The sequence below is a fragment of the Mycteria americana genome, chromosome 1 (assembly GCF_035582795.1).
Source record: "Mycteria americana isolate JAX WOST 10 ecotype Jacksonville Zoo and Gardens chromosome 1, USCA_MyAme_1.0, whole genome shotgun sequence".
In the NCBI taxonomy this organism is placed as follows: Eukaryota; Metazoa; Chordata; class Aves; order Ciconiiformes; family Ciconiidae; genus Mycteria; species Mycteria americana.
The window spans coordinates 148,902,067-148,918,388 of NC_134365.1; the positions used below are offsets into that span (position 1 = coordinate 148,902,067).

At 42.7% G+C, this 16,322-nt stretch overlaps 1 protein-coding gene across 1 annotated transcript in view; it reads left to right on the plus strand.

The window, feature by feature from the left end:
- ATP10A (ATPase phospholipid transporting 10A (putative)) overlaps positions 1-16,322 on the plus strand; it is a 120,377-nt gene that overhangs the window by 41,539 nt on the left and 62,516 nt on the right. The window contains exon 2 of the mRNA XM_075523606.1: positions 3,161-3,365. Within this exon, the coding sequence (XP_075379721.1) occupies positions 3,161-3,365 (205 nt within the window). The remainder of the gene's footprint in view (positions 1-3,160; positions 3,366-16,322) is intronic.

The window sequence follows — 16,322 nt, forward strand, 5'->3', positions numbered from 1 at the left end:
TTTCTCTTTTACGAAGTGTGGCATTTGTAACTCTATAACATATAACTTCTGAAATTTACTGGCACAATATACCAGCAAGAATAAACATTTAGTAGGTGATATAAAACTTGGATGACAAAATCCTGTCTCTGCAGAAGTCAATGGGAAAATTGTAACTGTATCAACGGGGTCACTTGGCATGTTTATACTGGATAGAGGTATGACACTTGTCTCGAGGTGAGCTAACCTGTGTGTTCAGAAGAGTAGGCTGAGCATGTTAAAGGAATGCTCCTGAAGGACTGATGTATTTATAGTGCATCTAGTGTCTGAACTGCCCCATCTGAAGACAGTATCGTGCTGTTCTCTGCAGAGAATACTTGCAGCGGCCACTCACTGGCTGCAATGAGACAAGCCTGAGCTCAGAGCTGTGCTAGACGACATAGAGCAACCCTGGCTGAGGAGGATAAGGAAGTAATTTTCCATGTAGACAGTAATTTTCCATCCACTACTGGCACATGTTAGCAGAGGGCTGATCAAGTGGAATACTGGGCCAAATTGTTCCCATGTACCTGATGAAAGGGACTCTGCCCTGGGCCCTGGTGCATGTGCAGGAGGTCTTGCATTCCTAGATTCACCAAATCACAGAATGCTTTGGGTTAGAAGGGACCTTCAAAGATCATCTGGTCCAACCCTCCTGCCATGGGCAGGGACATCTTTCACTAGATCAGGTTGCTCAAAGCCCCATCCAACCTGACTTTGAACACTTCCAATGATAGGGCATCCACAGCTTCTCTGGGCAACCTGTTCCAGTTCCTGTCTCACCACCCTCATCATAAAAAAAGGTCTTCCTTATGTCCCATCTAAATATACCCTCTTTCAGTTTAAAACTGTTGCCCCTTGTCCTGTCACTACAGGCCTTGGTAAAAAGTCTCTCTCCATCTTTGTCATAAGCCCTCTTTATATATTGAAAAGCCTCAATAAAGTGCCACCAGAACCTTCTCTTCTCCAGGCTGAACAACTTCTTTTATCCCAGCAGAGCCATTTGGCCTTGCGTTGCTCAATATCCACCCTTCCTGCCACAGAGTATATAGTTGTGGCAGTTGCTAAGCATGTGGGAGATGAGGAAATGCTAAAATAGCAATGCTTTTCAAACAATAGAAGTTAAATAAAAAATTGTAGTGCTTATAGCATAGTATGGGACTATGTGCTATTTTTAGCCTGATCTTACTTCTATACTGCTACTCATTGTACATGCATTTGAACATCACCCAGTTTCACCATCAAATTAAAAAGGATGAAGAGCAACAGCCACATTTGAAGGGGTTTGGAGTTACAGGTTGCATGGCTAACAAACCATTCAGATCTGCGGTGCGGTGATTTGTACTACATTATGGCACACTGGGTTTCAAAGCAGTTCATGCTCATTAGCAGGAAAAGTTAAATGTTGGTTTCGGCTTGAGTGTGAAGGGAATGGGTAATATCAGCAGCTAGTATGTAAATTTCTTTCCCTTGTTAGACTATCATGTTTTACACTTGGCTCTTATTAATCCTTTTCAGGCTTTATCAAAATAGAAATCACAGCCATAATTTTCATTCCTCCCTTTATAACCTGGATGTTAGGAAAGGACAATGAAGACATTCTGGGAGGTAAAACCTGATCTGATACATCCTTGTTGTGCTACCTGACACATTATTGTTCAGGATTTAGGCTAAATACATGAATAAAAGCCAATTAAGTTAGTAATTCCTGTAACACCAGTGAAGGCATGACAAGGATGAATTAGGCATGGCGTGACTATCAGTGACTCCAAAGTAACAACATTGGCAGGACGTGCATGTTTCCACTTCATTACAAATCTATTCACATTACTACTGAAAGTGATGTATTTTAAAATAATATACTTTAAAGAACATAAAATAGCCACCCCCACACCCCATCAGAATCCCATTCTGCCAGTTAAAGTGCTGTCATGGGAGACTGTCTCTGGCGACAGTGACAGTGCCAGCACTGACAGCTATCTTAGTGCTCACATGGCAAAAGGCCTTCTGACAGCTTAGAAAAGTGTCGGAATAGCAGCTTCCCATTTTCAGGAGGTATTTTATCAAGTTAATATTGTGGCTGTTTTGAAATTAATTTCTTTCAAAAACACAACAGAAGAAAGCAATTTACACAAATGCCAAGAAAGTGTGTGAGTATGTGCATGTCATGAAACTAAAAGCTTGAATTTTAGCTAGAATTAATTAAGTAGTCACCTGTTCCTTTTTCCTCTTGCTCTCAAAAAAAAGTTAAAAAATAAAAAAATAGCAAACTAGCATGACCTTTAAAACTAAAGAGGTTTAGTGGCTGTATCTAAATGAACAACATACACATCAGTGTTTCAGGTGGGTAAGTCTTTGAACTGACAAAGAAATTACACTCCAAAATAAAAGGTTCAGAGTAACTAAGCAGAAATTAGCTAGGTAACAGACAGCGCTGTGGCTAGAATGGAGATACTGCAGAAATATTTAAAAGAAATGACAGTGTCCTTTCCCAGAAAAGCAGTTGGGACTGCGTTTTTCCACATGACATGTCCTTGTAATTCTAGGTTTAGTAATGAATAGTGGAAATTCCTTTCCATTACAGATTTTTGGCTCCTTTGTTCAAATATCACGTGCAGCACTATACAAAGTTGTCCCTGTTGGAAAGAGGGAATGAGAAGCTATCTGAGGGTGCATCAGAGGGGGGTGTGTGATGGAGGACGTTCAGGAGCCATGCCAAGCAGGCGTTCTTTGCCCAAGCCTGTTCTCAGTTCCCCCTTCGCCCTGAAAGTCTGTGACTCCTTTTCACCTGGTACAGACAGCAGCCCTCTCCCCTTCATGGGGTCAGATGGATGGCTCAGGGCATGGAAGGAGGGAAAGGATAGTGTGTGAAGCTCCTGCTTACCCTGCTTAGCCATGTCTAACATCCACGTGTTGTCCTCTGGGCCTTAAAAGAGTGTCTTGGGAACTTAGACCTGGTTCTGAGTTGGTAGGAAGTGGCCTCCTGGCACTCTGCATCGCCTTTTCCCAGTGTAACTTGAGAGTACCTGAGGACCTTCCAAAGGCACTGTACTCCTGTTACAAATCAAACCACATCTTACTGGAGGCACCCCAGTCTGTGCATTTTTTTAATATATGTCCTGTAAATGTCTTTTTTTTCCAGAAATGAGAAGAAATATCTAAGCAGATACTGGAAAGAAGTGAAAGTTGGAGACTTTGTGCAGCTTCGCTGCAATGAAATTATACCTGCTGACATATTGCTGCTCTCCTCAAGTGATCCCGATGGGCTGTGCCATATAGAAACAGCTAACCTGGATGGTGAAACTAACTTAAAACAAAGACAGGTGGTGAGGAGGTTCTTAGAGCTGGTAAGTCACCATTCCTAACTCTCATTTGAGATAAGAATTTGTTTCAGGTAAGTAAACCGTTCACCAATCCACTCCGCACCAGCTAAATCTGCTTTTTCTAGTAGTGCTAATGAATTACTATTATGATTGTCATTAAAATACTAGCACTTGCCAGCAGCTGACCTCATCGTAGTATCAGATGTTTTACCATAATTTTTCCCTGAACTTGAATAGGAATTATTTGGGGCAATTGTGCGCGGTTGGAAAATGTTGGGGGTTTTTAATGGCTTCTATTGTAGCTTGATTTTTGAAAACACATTTTAACTGCCCAGTGAGAAGATATTTAAATATAAAAAACCTATTTTTCGTGCCTGCAAACCAGATCAGTTTCAATTAGGAATTTTGCCTGAAACTCCATGTTGCAGAATATCCCTCCAGCACTTGGAGTATTAAAGCTTGTAGGATTTAAAGGGACAGCATGCATGCATTTTGGAGGTGTCTGTGCTGAAAAACTGTTTTACTGCTCTGTCACTGTGCTTATCTCTCTCCAACAGCACTATTTTGAAACAAAACAAAATCCAGATCAGTTACTGTCAGCAGAATTAGAGGAAATTACCTGAAGTTTTACTTGCTTTAATAGTCTTATTGAAATAGTATTCATTTCTATGCCCTCCTCTCCCATCCCTCTTGCCAGCTAACCACAGTTTCCTGTATTTTGTCAGGAAAAAAATAAATTATTTTCTAGAACTCCACTACATCTTTTTTCCTAGTAGCTCTTCTCATTTGAGAGATTTTGCAAACAATGGGAGCTGCTGCCCTTACCACTGTCATCAAAGGTAACTGCAGAAGCCTATAATTGTACTGAGGTAGATCAGCATTAATGAAGTTGCAATCCAACCGACCGGATAAAAATCAACGCGCCTTCCAAATAATTCTTTATGGTAGATAGAGCCTTTCTCTGAATAGCTTGTGAAAACGTGAGATAAAGACTTGTTTAATCATCAGTGATTTCCACATAGAATTTAGACATGACACGGCAGCTACCGCTACAGCAAGAAGCTTAATCAGCTACAGGCCAAATGTTTCAAAAACTCTGATTGTTTCAGAGAAGCTAATTGAATTGCTTCTCAAACGTCCCATCCTGTTCCCACTGAGAGGAAATTTCTCCCAGTGGGTAGAGCTCCAGGGAGGAACTCAGATGATGTGTCCCAGTTCTCTGCTGGCATAGACTTCCTACATGACCTCAGGCACGTTATGAAAGAGAAAAACTAGAGATTGCATATAGGCTACTGAATACAGGGATGCTTTCATGTTTGTGGGTACAGTTATAAGCTAAGGGCACATCCCAGCTCTATCTCAAAGGAAGACCCAGGAAGGCACCAGTTCCTCCATTCATCCACAGCAGATGGTTGGATTTCTGTGATCCAAGACCATCTGACACACAGCAGGAGGTGCTGGTAAACACAGTGAAAGGAATTGATGTGTCCAAGTACAGATCAGCACAAGACTGGCTTTCAAGAGCCTTGCTGCCCAGAGGAGTTCCTTATACTACATCAGGATCCCCTGCTTCCTGGCAGCAGAGTCGCGGTTCAGCACTAGGAGTGTGACTGCTGGAAGCCGGCTGGCTGAGAGGGGACCTGCCGACCCTGCAGACTCCCCTGCTCCTGGGAGCTGTGACGCCTAGATGCGTGTGTGCCTGAGCATCAGTTGTGGAGTCACTCTTCTGTCTTTAACCAGCCAACAAATGGATGCATTAATACAGCAGGAAAACTGGGAGGAAGTACCCCTGCAATCTCGTATTTGGCATACTCGCTGAGGTTTAAATTGCTGATCGAAACCAGGCAACTAAAGACTTCAAGTCTGGATTTTGTACAGTTTGGCAAGACCCGTAACCTTTAGACTGTTTGTAGAAGTCAGTGGTAGTGCCATTTCCTCCTTAAACAGGTAATCAGGGACTGAATTGGGCCCCATTAGGGAAGAAGGCTGGGGAAACAGTGCCTACCTAGGGAAGCAAAGCTAGATTTATGTGCCAAGCAGCTCAGCACATCAGGGTGTACGTGGCATGGCTTGCTCAGCATACCCTGCTTTGCTGAGGAAATCAGTTATCATATAGATACTTACAGTCAGCTTTGTAGACACCTAACGCACTTTGCATTTCCAACCCATCCTCCTTCCGTATCTTAGTTCTCTGTATTATAAGATGATTATGGAACTTTTCTATCTCAGAAGTGTGCGCCAAAATATGTGGATAAATAATTTTTAAAAATAAATTTTAGATCACAAGATGCCTAGCTACAGTAGCAGTGAGGTCCATAATGAATTGTCAGGGGTTAAAATGGGGTCAATGACAGAAAGCTCATTCATTCCAATGAAAACAGGACTGGGCCCCAAGAAGTCAAGTATTGAAAGAGAGCTTGTAAGAAAACCACATGTGACTACCTCCCCTCTCTTAAAATAGCTGAGAAAGCAGGAAATATCCAAGCCCAGGTTCCTGCGTCAACTAAGTTGTAGGCAAAGTGCACACCTGCAAGTACCAAGTCCTCAGCAGCTGCAGTATCACAGAGCCTCTCTGTAACAGCATGCCATAAGTTATCCAGCAGAATACTTGCCATCTTCGTTGAAGTCCTGGCCAAAACCTCTCTGAGCACACTGTTAATTCATGCAGCAGCATTAGCTTCCTCGCCCCATAGTAGTAGGGATAGGCTCTTACTGGGTCTTGAAGGTGTTGCGCTGCTGAGAGACACTCAGCAGTGGGATAGAGGGAGCTGCTTGGGAAATGTTGGATGAATAGTAGGACCACAGCCAAGTAGCATGGAATAGCAAGGTGATGCCTGTTTTCCGGAGTGAAGTTCCGTTCCTATCTGGGTATGTCTTAAGTTGCCACAACTGGAGAGAGCTTATTGTTAGATCTCATAAAATAATCTGGAAGACCAAAATTTTCTTGAACCAAATGCTGACCATCCTTTTACCAAACCTCAGACAAGTTGGTTCCCAAATCTCTTATACGACCTGCTTCCCAACCTGTTCATGCATTGGACAAGAATGCTTTTACATTTTTATATTACCATTGTACTCAGCAGAACAACTCTCAGTTATGTTTATAGCTATTTGGTTCTGTGTCATTCTGCAGCCCTGTTGTTCAAGCAGGAAAACAAACAAATAGATTATGACCCTCTCTTTCCCACACTGCTAAACTCTTCCCTCACCCCCCCTTACAGAATGACGTACCTGGTCATGTGGCTTATCATAGGACAAGAAACACAGATTTTTTGGAAGCTTCTTCTTAAAATATCAGCTGTCCATAGCTGTCTTTGAATAATGTCTCTGTAGCAGTATCTCAAGCATTTAAAAGAAGCTGTGTTACAAAGCTTGGCTTTTCTGTGTTTCTTACATGAACTAACTGATAGCTTCCAAGCACGTGCCTGTGAAGCAGGTCAATAAAGAATAGCGGTTTCCATACCCATCACTCTGCTGGGCATGGGAAAGGAGTGGGGGTGGGGGTAGGAACAGCTGTTTTAAGCTACTTTTATGCTTTCCTTATTCTGTCCCTGCCCTGTGCCCACCCGTACAATTTACAGTCCCACAGGTCTGCGCCCAGCTGCTTGCCATAGAGAGCCTGGTTGCCAATTTGGAGTCGCTGAAGTGGGGTATGTGCTGGGCAGTCCTCTTGCAACCGCTGCACTCTCTCCAAATGCCCTGTCCAGAGGCCAGCAAGCCCTGTGCTGTTACGTCGGGTACAGCGGTCCTCTGGAAGGGCAGCCATTCTGCCAGCATGCTCTGAAGGATCTTTGTGTGTCTCTCCAGCATTAACAGCATATAAGGTCCATAGTCTCAGAGACTAAAAGGTCTAACAGTTTCCCCCTTCCAAACCTTTGTTCAGAAAAGTACCATTCTGATCTCTTTTTAGCCCGACTCTTGAAGCAGCAATAAGCAATTATAGAAGCTGTTCTGCACCCTTGTCTCTAGTGCTTTGCAGGCGTTATTTTACTCTAAACATATGCTCAGAAGATCCAAGATCAGCATTTGTGGGCTTGGATTGGATCTCTCTGCTTGTGAATTCCAAGAAACTGTTTTCCTTTATAGTGCAAGTGACCAGAAATATTGCTTATTTTAGTGCTGCTTTGATTTGTCTGAGTAATTTATAGTAGACTGGGAACATGCTGCTTGTTAGCTTTGCATGTTTGTTAACAAATGTGATCTGTCTGAAACAAACCTGTACTTTCTGTACTTGATTCTATACCCGGTCAATACAGAAGCTGTGAGAAGAGTCACTGATACATTACTCTGTGGCTTGTATGTCTGAAGATACCAGTTTGAATGTATAACTTGTTATTGTACACTCAAAATAGTCAGTCAAGAAAAAAGAAAACCACTCAGTGAGTAGGTTAAAAAAGAAAAAAGGAAACAGGAGATTTTTCAAAGGCCTTGACATTTTTACCTCCAAGACTTTAAATACTGTGGTCTTATTATCCAGCTACTACAGCGACAGGATGTGCTAGAAATGTTTAAAATAGTCAGAAATTACTTCTGCATGCTCTGCCTTTAAAGCCAAAAGGATAGCGGCCTTTCTTCACACTGAAACACAGATCAGATCCATGTGTGCAGCATGACACGCTGGCGAGTCCAGCTAGGAGAAAGTACTATGCTAAATCCCACTGTGAGTGATCTAACGGTGTTAGCAGTAACCAGTAAGCACCTCTTGGAAAAAACAAGTGTTTCTTGGTATTCCACCAGTTTCCTTCTAATTTCTAACCCACCCTCGCTGCTGCCTAGTCACAGCAGCCATTTCTGGTGCACTGGATCTAGTAGAAGACACAGTAGGCAGGAGGAATCAATGTGTTTTCTGTGCTACTCTGCAGGCTGCTGTGCCACCACACCCTCCGCAGTTGCTTATGGAATGTTTTCCGTCCATCTGAGACGTCGTGTCAGCCACTCTTCAGAGCGGATAAGCAGATAAAGCTTGGGCTGCGAGAGCTCAAAACTCCCTTTCAGGTTTCATAAACTTGATTTAGGATATTTTGATAGTATGAATCTAGACTCATGAAAAACATTTACATTTTCTTGCTGCCTTGTAGTATGAAACAAACAAAATACTCCACTGTTTTTACTCAGTGTGCCTTTTAACAAAATCCACAAAGACTCACTGTGGATTCTGGAGCAGCTTATGGTTTATTAACCACTGGCCATGTCCTGAATGTTTATGTGGAAAGCTTCAGTTCAGCTGAAAGCTAAGCTAAATCTAGCAGCTGCCATCCCCTGTGAGAAGGTGCATGTATCCCTCTGAGAGCTGGGGGGGAGAGGGGATGGATTTTTTTCCCTCTCATTTTCTCCTAAGAGTAGACCTTTGTTCAAAACAAGCTTGTACTAGCATGATTAAACAGATTTAGATAAGCCTTGCAAATGACTTTGTGGCTGCTTATTTACTTTGTCTAAAAAGCACATCTGAATTTGGTGTCTGCCTGTTTGGGAGGGTTCATTTGCACGCAGACTAGCACCAAAATAACTCATCGGTCGGATTGCCTCACAAGTCAGTATGTGAACCCTTCTGGAATATGTATAAACTCAGAGTCTATGCTTACTGCAGGCACGTTTGCTCATCTGTCCCAGCCTGGAAGCTGGTCTGAATGGACAGATCCAGCTTTCATTCTAGCCCTACCTGGTTTTGCACAGTGCTAGAAGCATACTGGGTACAGCTGGACTTAGAGGAACAGTCCCACAGCCCCCTGTTCCAAGCATGAAGCCATTTATACCATCTCTTTCTTCACCTGTGAGTCCTAGGCAGAAACTGGTCCAGAAGAGAAGACAAGACTGTTTTCTAGAAGGGCTGTACTGTAAGCCTGACTGTTGGTGGCTGCAGGCTGCTCTATATATGAGGTACTTTGGGAAGGGCAACTCATGCTAATTGCATGAAAACAACTCACAGGGCAGCCTTGGCATCTCAGTGTAGGTGTTCTTTTTGCATTCAGGTTTCCTCCCTCAAAAAATTTTAAAAAAAAAAGAGGAAAGAAAGCAATTTTCAAATTTTTGTTTAGCCTAAACTGAGCTAAGATTTCTTGTGCAGCCATCTGCATTAGTTAAACTAGCCCAGGTTGAGAGAACAGGTGAAGTTAAAACAGCACAGCTCCCAGGCAGACTCGTTTTCAACTCACTTGCTGATCTGAGCTTATCTCAGAGTCCCATTCAGTCTTCTAAAGCCACACTAGAACAGGCATAGCGATACTCTCCCTGTCACTCCTTGTCCCACTAATACCCTCAGGCTGTCATCCACCTGAAAGCAGCGGGAATAGTACACTATTATAATAAAGTCAATGTGAACTAATCAGCATACTCAGTGTTGTTTAGACTGTAAGTGCTTTAACAGGGTAGAATCAGGCCACAAGAGCAGCAAATGTCTCTCTGTCATCTTTTGGGGGTTATCCCTTGTGCCCTTCTTTTTTGCAGTATTTTGAGAAGGTTCACAAGGCTAGGAAAAGTGACTTGAAAATTCCAGATATGCACATGTTAAAACAGCAGATTAGTGCTCCAGCCCACACATGTTGCCAAAATTAGATTTCCCTGAGGGAAAAGAGAGTTAAAAAAAATAACCAAACAAGCCAAAGAAAACAATGTTTTTCCCTATGCACTACCAGAATATTAAATTAAAAGCTATTTTTTTAGGTTTAGAGTTTATCTGAAGATTTTAGCAAAATAAGTCTTGTAAGAAGACTTCTGTTTGTCAGTGCAAAATGCGAGCGTGTCACACCCCGTGAAGACCTTTATTTGAGGTCATGCCTTGAATGTTCAGTAGATTTCTTTGATGGGGGTTGAAAAGTTCTACACCAGTACTATTGTATCTTTTTTTGGATAGTACCATGTGCAGAGATGACTTGTATGGAAACTGTGGACATGTCTAGTTAAAGATGAAGCAACTACTGTCTCTCCAACAGAGAAACAAACATATAGTGGCTGCGGGCAGAACGGCCTGGTGCAGAGCAAGACCCAAGTCAGTGCTTTGGCAAACTCTTGTGTGAGCTAAAAGTCCTAAAGGAACACTGAGAGCAATTTTTCACTCTACCGTTTTACCGTGTCATTTAGTCAGCAGTCTCACGCTGGGAGGTATGGGGAAATAAAAAACTCAAGAATGATGGTTCACTTCCTCCTTGGTCAGCTTTGAGCAAGGTTATCGTCTCTTTCTAGTTTCCGTTGTGCAGGTGTCCAGGCCGCAAGTTTGACTGTCGAGAGAGCTTCATTAGAGGGACAAAGAATTTGAATAACTGTAAGAGAAAATTTTGGATATCTTAATCTAAGCATTCTGGGGGTGGGGGGAAGAGGCAAGTGCTGAAGAGTGCTGAGTACTTGACTTTTACCATTGGCATTGGCTGTTTGTTTTTTTGTTTAAATATAGGTTAAAGGGGCTAAATTGATGAACCTAAGTTTGAATGTCTTGGCTGTGAAGGACCTCCCATCCCTAGGGTAATCCTTCCAGCACCAGTGGAACAGTGGTAAAGCCATGTAAGGAAGTGTATCATGCCAGTGCTTGTGCTGCATCTGACCTCTAGAGAGGCAGGAGATTTCATTCTCTGTATCGATAGTCTAGCATCTTTCTGTTCTGCTATTTCTCTGAAAAAGCATTAGAAAACAAGAGAGCGTTTCAGGTCCATAGAGAAAATAAAATGATATACTGCTTTCCCGTTATAGAGAAGTAAACATTTACATTTAAAGCAAGTTAAGAAGAGATTTTCCAATTAATTTTTTTTTTTTTTTTGGTCATGACTTTTCTGATCTCCTAGCCTAATTCAGTTTTACTGAACAAAAGTTTATTTCTGGAACTGTTTATTCCTTAGCCATATGTTGGCCTGTCAGCTGGGAACAGGAAATATCTGGAATATCTGTTTTCAGAAATGAGATTTTGTAATATAGCGCTGAGAACTCCTGATTTTAGGGCCAGGATTTTTGAGCTGGAAACACGTCATGCTACACTTGTCTCTGATACCACAACCCAGTTGGCAGTGTCAGTGGTTAGGAAAGGATGGAAGGACCTTCTTTTCCAGAGTGGGCAGGTTCACAGTATTAAGCCACGTGTAACCCCAGCAATGACGGTATGGTCTCAGTTTCCTTTGGAAACACTGAGATGGAGAAGGAGTCTACTTTTCTGCCAGAAAAGGCAGAGCAACAGAATGAGGAACTCCTGTATTTATCTCAGCATCCAGGATGTGAACCCTCATCCCACTTCTCTTTTCTCCACCTGCTACCCTCCAAGTCTTTTACACATTTTAGTACTCATAAGGTCCTGGAGGCCAGTAGAAATTTGCGTTAAAATGTCACTTACATGGGAAGTGGCTGGCCCTATGTCTCAAAACTGTTATTTCAGTAAACTCATGAAAATTTCAATGGTATTGGTTATACTCAGGTTATACTCAGGTTCACACTTTCAAGCTCTGCTATGACTCTGTGATGGTCAGACACTTTACATATATGTATGTGCTTGTGAGAGAGAAAGCCGTGATTGTCCTGTAGGTACATGACTGGAGAAGATACTGTTCACACAGAACTATAGTGCTTATACTTCCATTTGCTTTTGAATTGAAAACATCAGTAGTGCATGGAGATTTATAGACAGCAGTGCTAATACACTAATTCAGCTTTCTTAATGACACAGTAATGAACTGTTCTACATCAAAGCAGGGAACACTTAGCCTTTTGGCTTCCAAGAGGAAGAGAATTTGATGTTTATCATACAACATGGTTAGAAAGCACGTATAAGTTGTCATGAGCATTTACCAGCCTCTACTTAACTTTTCCAAGCTTGTTTGCTTATTATATTTTTGTCTTGACTTAATTTAATACCAGATTCAAAAACATGTTCCAGATGCCTAAGTATACTCATATACCTTTATAGCAATGCAGCCTGTATGGCTAAGATCACGGGGATCTGACTTACAGGCTGCTGCGATGTAACAGAAAGGGATAAAAATGGCTTTGTCCTGCTATTAACTACATGGAGGTGGGTCATGTCAGCTACTGAGCAACAAAAAGCAAATGGAATATCTTCTGCTGCTCCACAAAAAGCTGTTTCAGCAATCTTTTATTAAGGTTGCAGAATAGATAACTGATAATGTTGTGGAAGAAAAATTACACAAACTATTTTATTCAATGATGTTCTCCCTGGTCTTATTCCTGACTTTTGTTCTCATTGGTTGCACTTCCACATCTCACATTTATTGAATGCTTATAATAATGAGTATTTGCATAAGAATCACAGAATCACAAAGTGGGTTGGATTGGAAGGGACCTTCAAAGATCATCTGGTCCAACTCCCCTGCCGTGGGCAGGGACATCTTTCTCTAGGTCACGTTGCTCAAAGCCCCATCCAGCCTGACCTTGAACACTTCCAATACAGCTTCTTTGGGCAACCTGTACCAATGTCTTACCACCCTCATAGTAAAAAATTAATCCTTATATCCAATCCAAATCTACTCTCAGTTTAAAACTGTTGCCCCTTATCCTGTCACTGCAGGCCTTGGTAAAAAGTCTCTCTCCATCTTTCCTATAAGCCCCCTTTATATATTGAAAGGCTGCAATAAGGTCTCCCCAGAGCCTTCTCTTCTCCAGGCTGAACCCCAACTCTCTCAACCTTTCTTCACAAGAGAGGTGTTCCAGCCCTTGGACCATTTTCATGGCCCTCCTCTGGACCCGCTCTAACAAGTCCATGTCTTTCTTGTACTGGCACCCCAGAGCTGGATGCAGTACTCCAGGTGGGGTCTCACCCGAGCGGAGTAGAGGGGGAGAGTTACCTCCCCCAGCCTGCTGGCCACGCTTCTTGTTATGCAGCCCAAGATATGATTGGCTTTCTGAGCTACAAGCACACATTGCTGGCACATACCCATTTTTTCATCCACCAGTATCCCCAAGTCCTCTGCAGGGCTGCTCACAATCCATTCATCCCCCAGTCTGTACTGATATTGGAGATTGCCCTAACCGAGGTGCAGGACCTTGCACTTGGCCTTGTTGAACTTCATGAAGTTCACATGGGTCCACTCCTCAAGCCTGTCAAGGTCCCTCTGGATGGCATCCCTTCCCTCAAGTGTATCAACTGCACCACTCAGATTGGTGTCATCTGCAAATTTGCTGGGAGTGCACTCGATCTCACTGCCTACGTCATTGGTGAAGATATTAAATAGTATTGGTCCTAGTACAGACCCTTGAGGGACACCACTCATTACTGGTTTCCACTTGGACATCAAGCCATTGACTGTAACTCTTTGGGCACAGCCATCCAGCCAATTCCTTATCCATCTAACAGTCCACCCATCAAACTTGTATCTCTCCTATTTAGTGGCAAGAATGTTGTTGAGAAATGTATCAAGGCCTTACAGAAGTCCAGGTAGATGACATCTACCCAGAGGAGAAGCTAGCTGGTGAGGGAAGCCTGCACAAGAGTAATAGGCTCTGCCATTCTGCTGTGCTCTGATTCAACAGGTTGTATTCAGGTATGTTTTAACTCCACACTTCACTGAACAAAGCATACGGATTACTGAAGACAACACCATGCAGGAACTTTGTAACCATTGTGGGTGCCTGAAGCATGAGGCTGGCCAGAGTGCTGAACATCAATACCTACCCCAGTGATACATGTTTGTCCCCCTCAGCTCATTTCCCAGCTCTGCTGTCCAGTTTTGGAACTGGCAAGGCCATCATGAATTTCTTTTCATAAGATCTATGCAATCAGCTGGTGTCTGAAAAAAATCACCTTTGAATCCCTTGATTTTTTGAAAAGGTGTTCTTCACTTTACTACTGGAGTCTTTAGCATGTTGATTGAAAAGGAACTTGTTCGGTAAAATAGATAGTAGATGACAATAGACAGACTAGAGAGCAGAACTCTTACCTGAAGTGTTCTGTACCCAACCCAACTCCCCTATGTACCGTGCATGCCAGCCACAGCCCTGCTGCCCTCGGATTGACTGTTAATCTTCACAGCCGCCCCTCCACCCTCTCTGCAGGGCTATGAGGGAGGTACAGAAACAGCTGGGATTAAGTGGAGAAGGTGCACTCTGAATGCTGTGTTTGCCTTAGAGGCATTAGTAAGGCAGGCGTGTGATGATGGATGTTGATACAAGATACAATTCCAAGCAAAGACAGTGTGCTAGTGTCCAGCTTGGGGAGTTTTTACTAGGTTATGTAGCCTTCTCGCATTGGAGACACTCATGGAAAAGGCTGACAAACCTGTGATAGTGCTGATATGAATGCTGCCCTGTAGTACTTGGTATAAAAGGTCTCTTTTCATTAGGACTGCTTCTTTCCCTCTGTGCTCTCCTGCAGCTGGCAGGGACTGGAGTCTCTCAGTTCCTTGGGTGGTTGCTGTATGTTACAGGTTTCCCACACAACCTAGGAGCATTTCTTAAACATAGTGCCTTGCAAGGTAAAGCTTCTTTTATCCAGATTCCCTGTCTTCAGGGCGAGATGGGCATATCAGGTTTTGGTGTGTTTAACTGCGTCCTGACACCAGAGCTGCTACTGTTAGGTTTTACCATTCATAAGGAAAACCCTTCATTACTAGCCGCTCTCTCTCCTGTCAGGACGTTGGTGTTCTGGTTTTTATTTGTGAAATGATGTAAGAGAGGTGCTTGGCATTTCCCTCTTCTTGTTGAAGGGTCTTAGCCCTTCCCATTCCCATTTCTTCTGGCAGAACTTCATCCCACAAGAAGTCAGACTGGCCAGCAGCCCAGACTAGAGCAGGAGTAGGCCAAGGTATACTTGGAAGCTGAGCTGAGATGTTGTGCTACTAAATTAAAAGGACCGTGCAGTGCTTCTGCCACTAATCAAGTGAAATTTTCTTCCAGCAGTTACAAAACGCAGCAGAAAGACTGCTAGAGATCTATCCAGAAAGCAGAAAGCACTGGAGAGTGGGGAGGGTTGCGTCTTACTGAGTCTGTGAGCATGAAGCGAAAAGCCTCTGGAGGAGCAGTGCAGGCTGTACACAGAGTTTTGCGAGCCCCTGAGAGGCTTGATCTGTGGTTTAGTTGAAGCACTGAGCTAATGCTGAGGTTGGTTCTTACAGACTATGAACCCATTCATTTATTTCAGTGGCTGGCTTCTAGAACAGGCAGATACCACTTTCTTATTTGTCCAGGTCTGGGTCCATATTTCAGTCTTGACATACTCTATTCCCTTACCACTCTCCAGTGCTACTGTAGTCCATGAACGGATTCATTCACACCACTGTAATTTGCAGTGCATTGCTAAGGATGGCTATCATCCCAAGGGACATTAGAACTTGCATGTGTGTATTTTCAGCATTGTTGACTTTTTTTTTGGTACTTTTGTCCCATGATCAACTAACAGCAGTTTCTTCAGCTGGCTGTCATAGAATTATTGAGGTCTTCCTAGGCCTTGCAAGCAACACATTTCTTTTCCTGCAGGCTGGACATTGCTCTGTTCCCTCCTATTATTTTCTACAAAGGGGAAAACTTTTACTTAGGTCAGCCAGAGGAAGATCAGCCCCCTAACCTGTATTTGGCTTGCTCAGCTGTTCCAGTGTTTCTGAATACTGAACATCTCTGTTCCACTTAAACAAACAGTACTGAGAAAAATCCAATTATAGTAGTAGTTGTCAGTGTGGAAAACAAAGCTATTGCATACTGATGTACGGCTGGATCTGTTTAGTTCCTAAATAGCATAGATCAAACTGTTTCTTCCTTTTCTTGTGAATCAGTGGCACAGATAAATTCTGCCAAAGAGACTAATGCAGTTTAGACATTAAAACATTTCACTCTTTTAATATATAAACAGTCTGCATGCTTTGGATACATAAAATCAATATGTAATTCCAGTTGCACATTAATAAAAGCTCAGATTAATTTTATATGGTAAATGCAGGGTACTGCTATATAAAGCAATAATAGGATGGACTGATGCATTAGGAGGATGCGTTCTTATTGCACTTGAAAGCTTTTAAACGGGAAGTCTATTTTTCTAGCTGAGGCAGATTTTTGTCTATT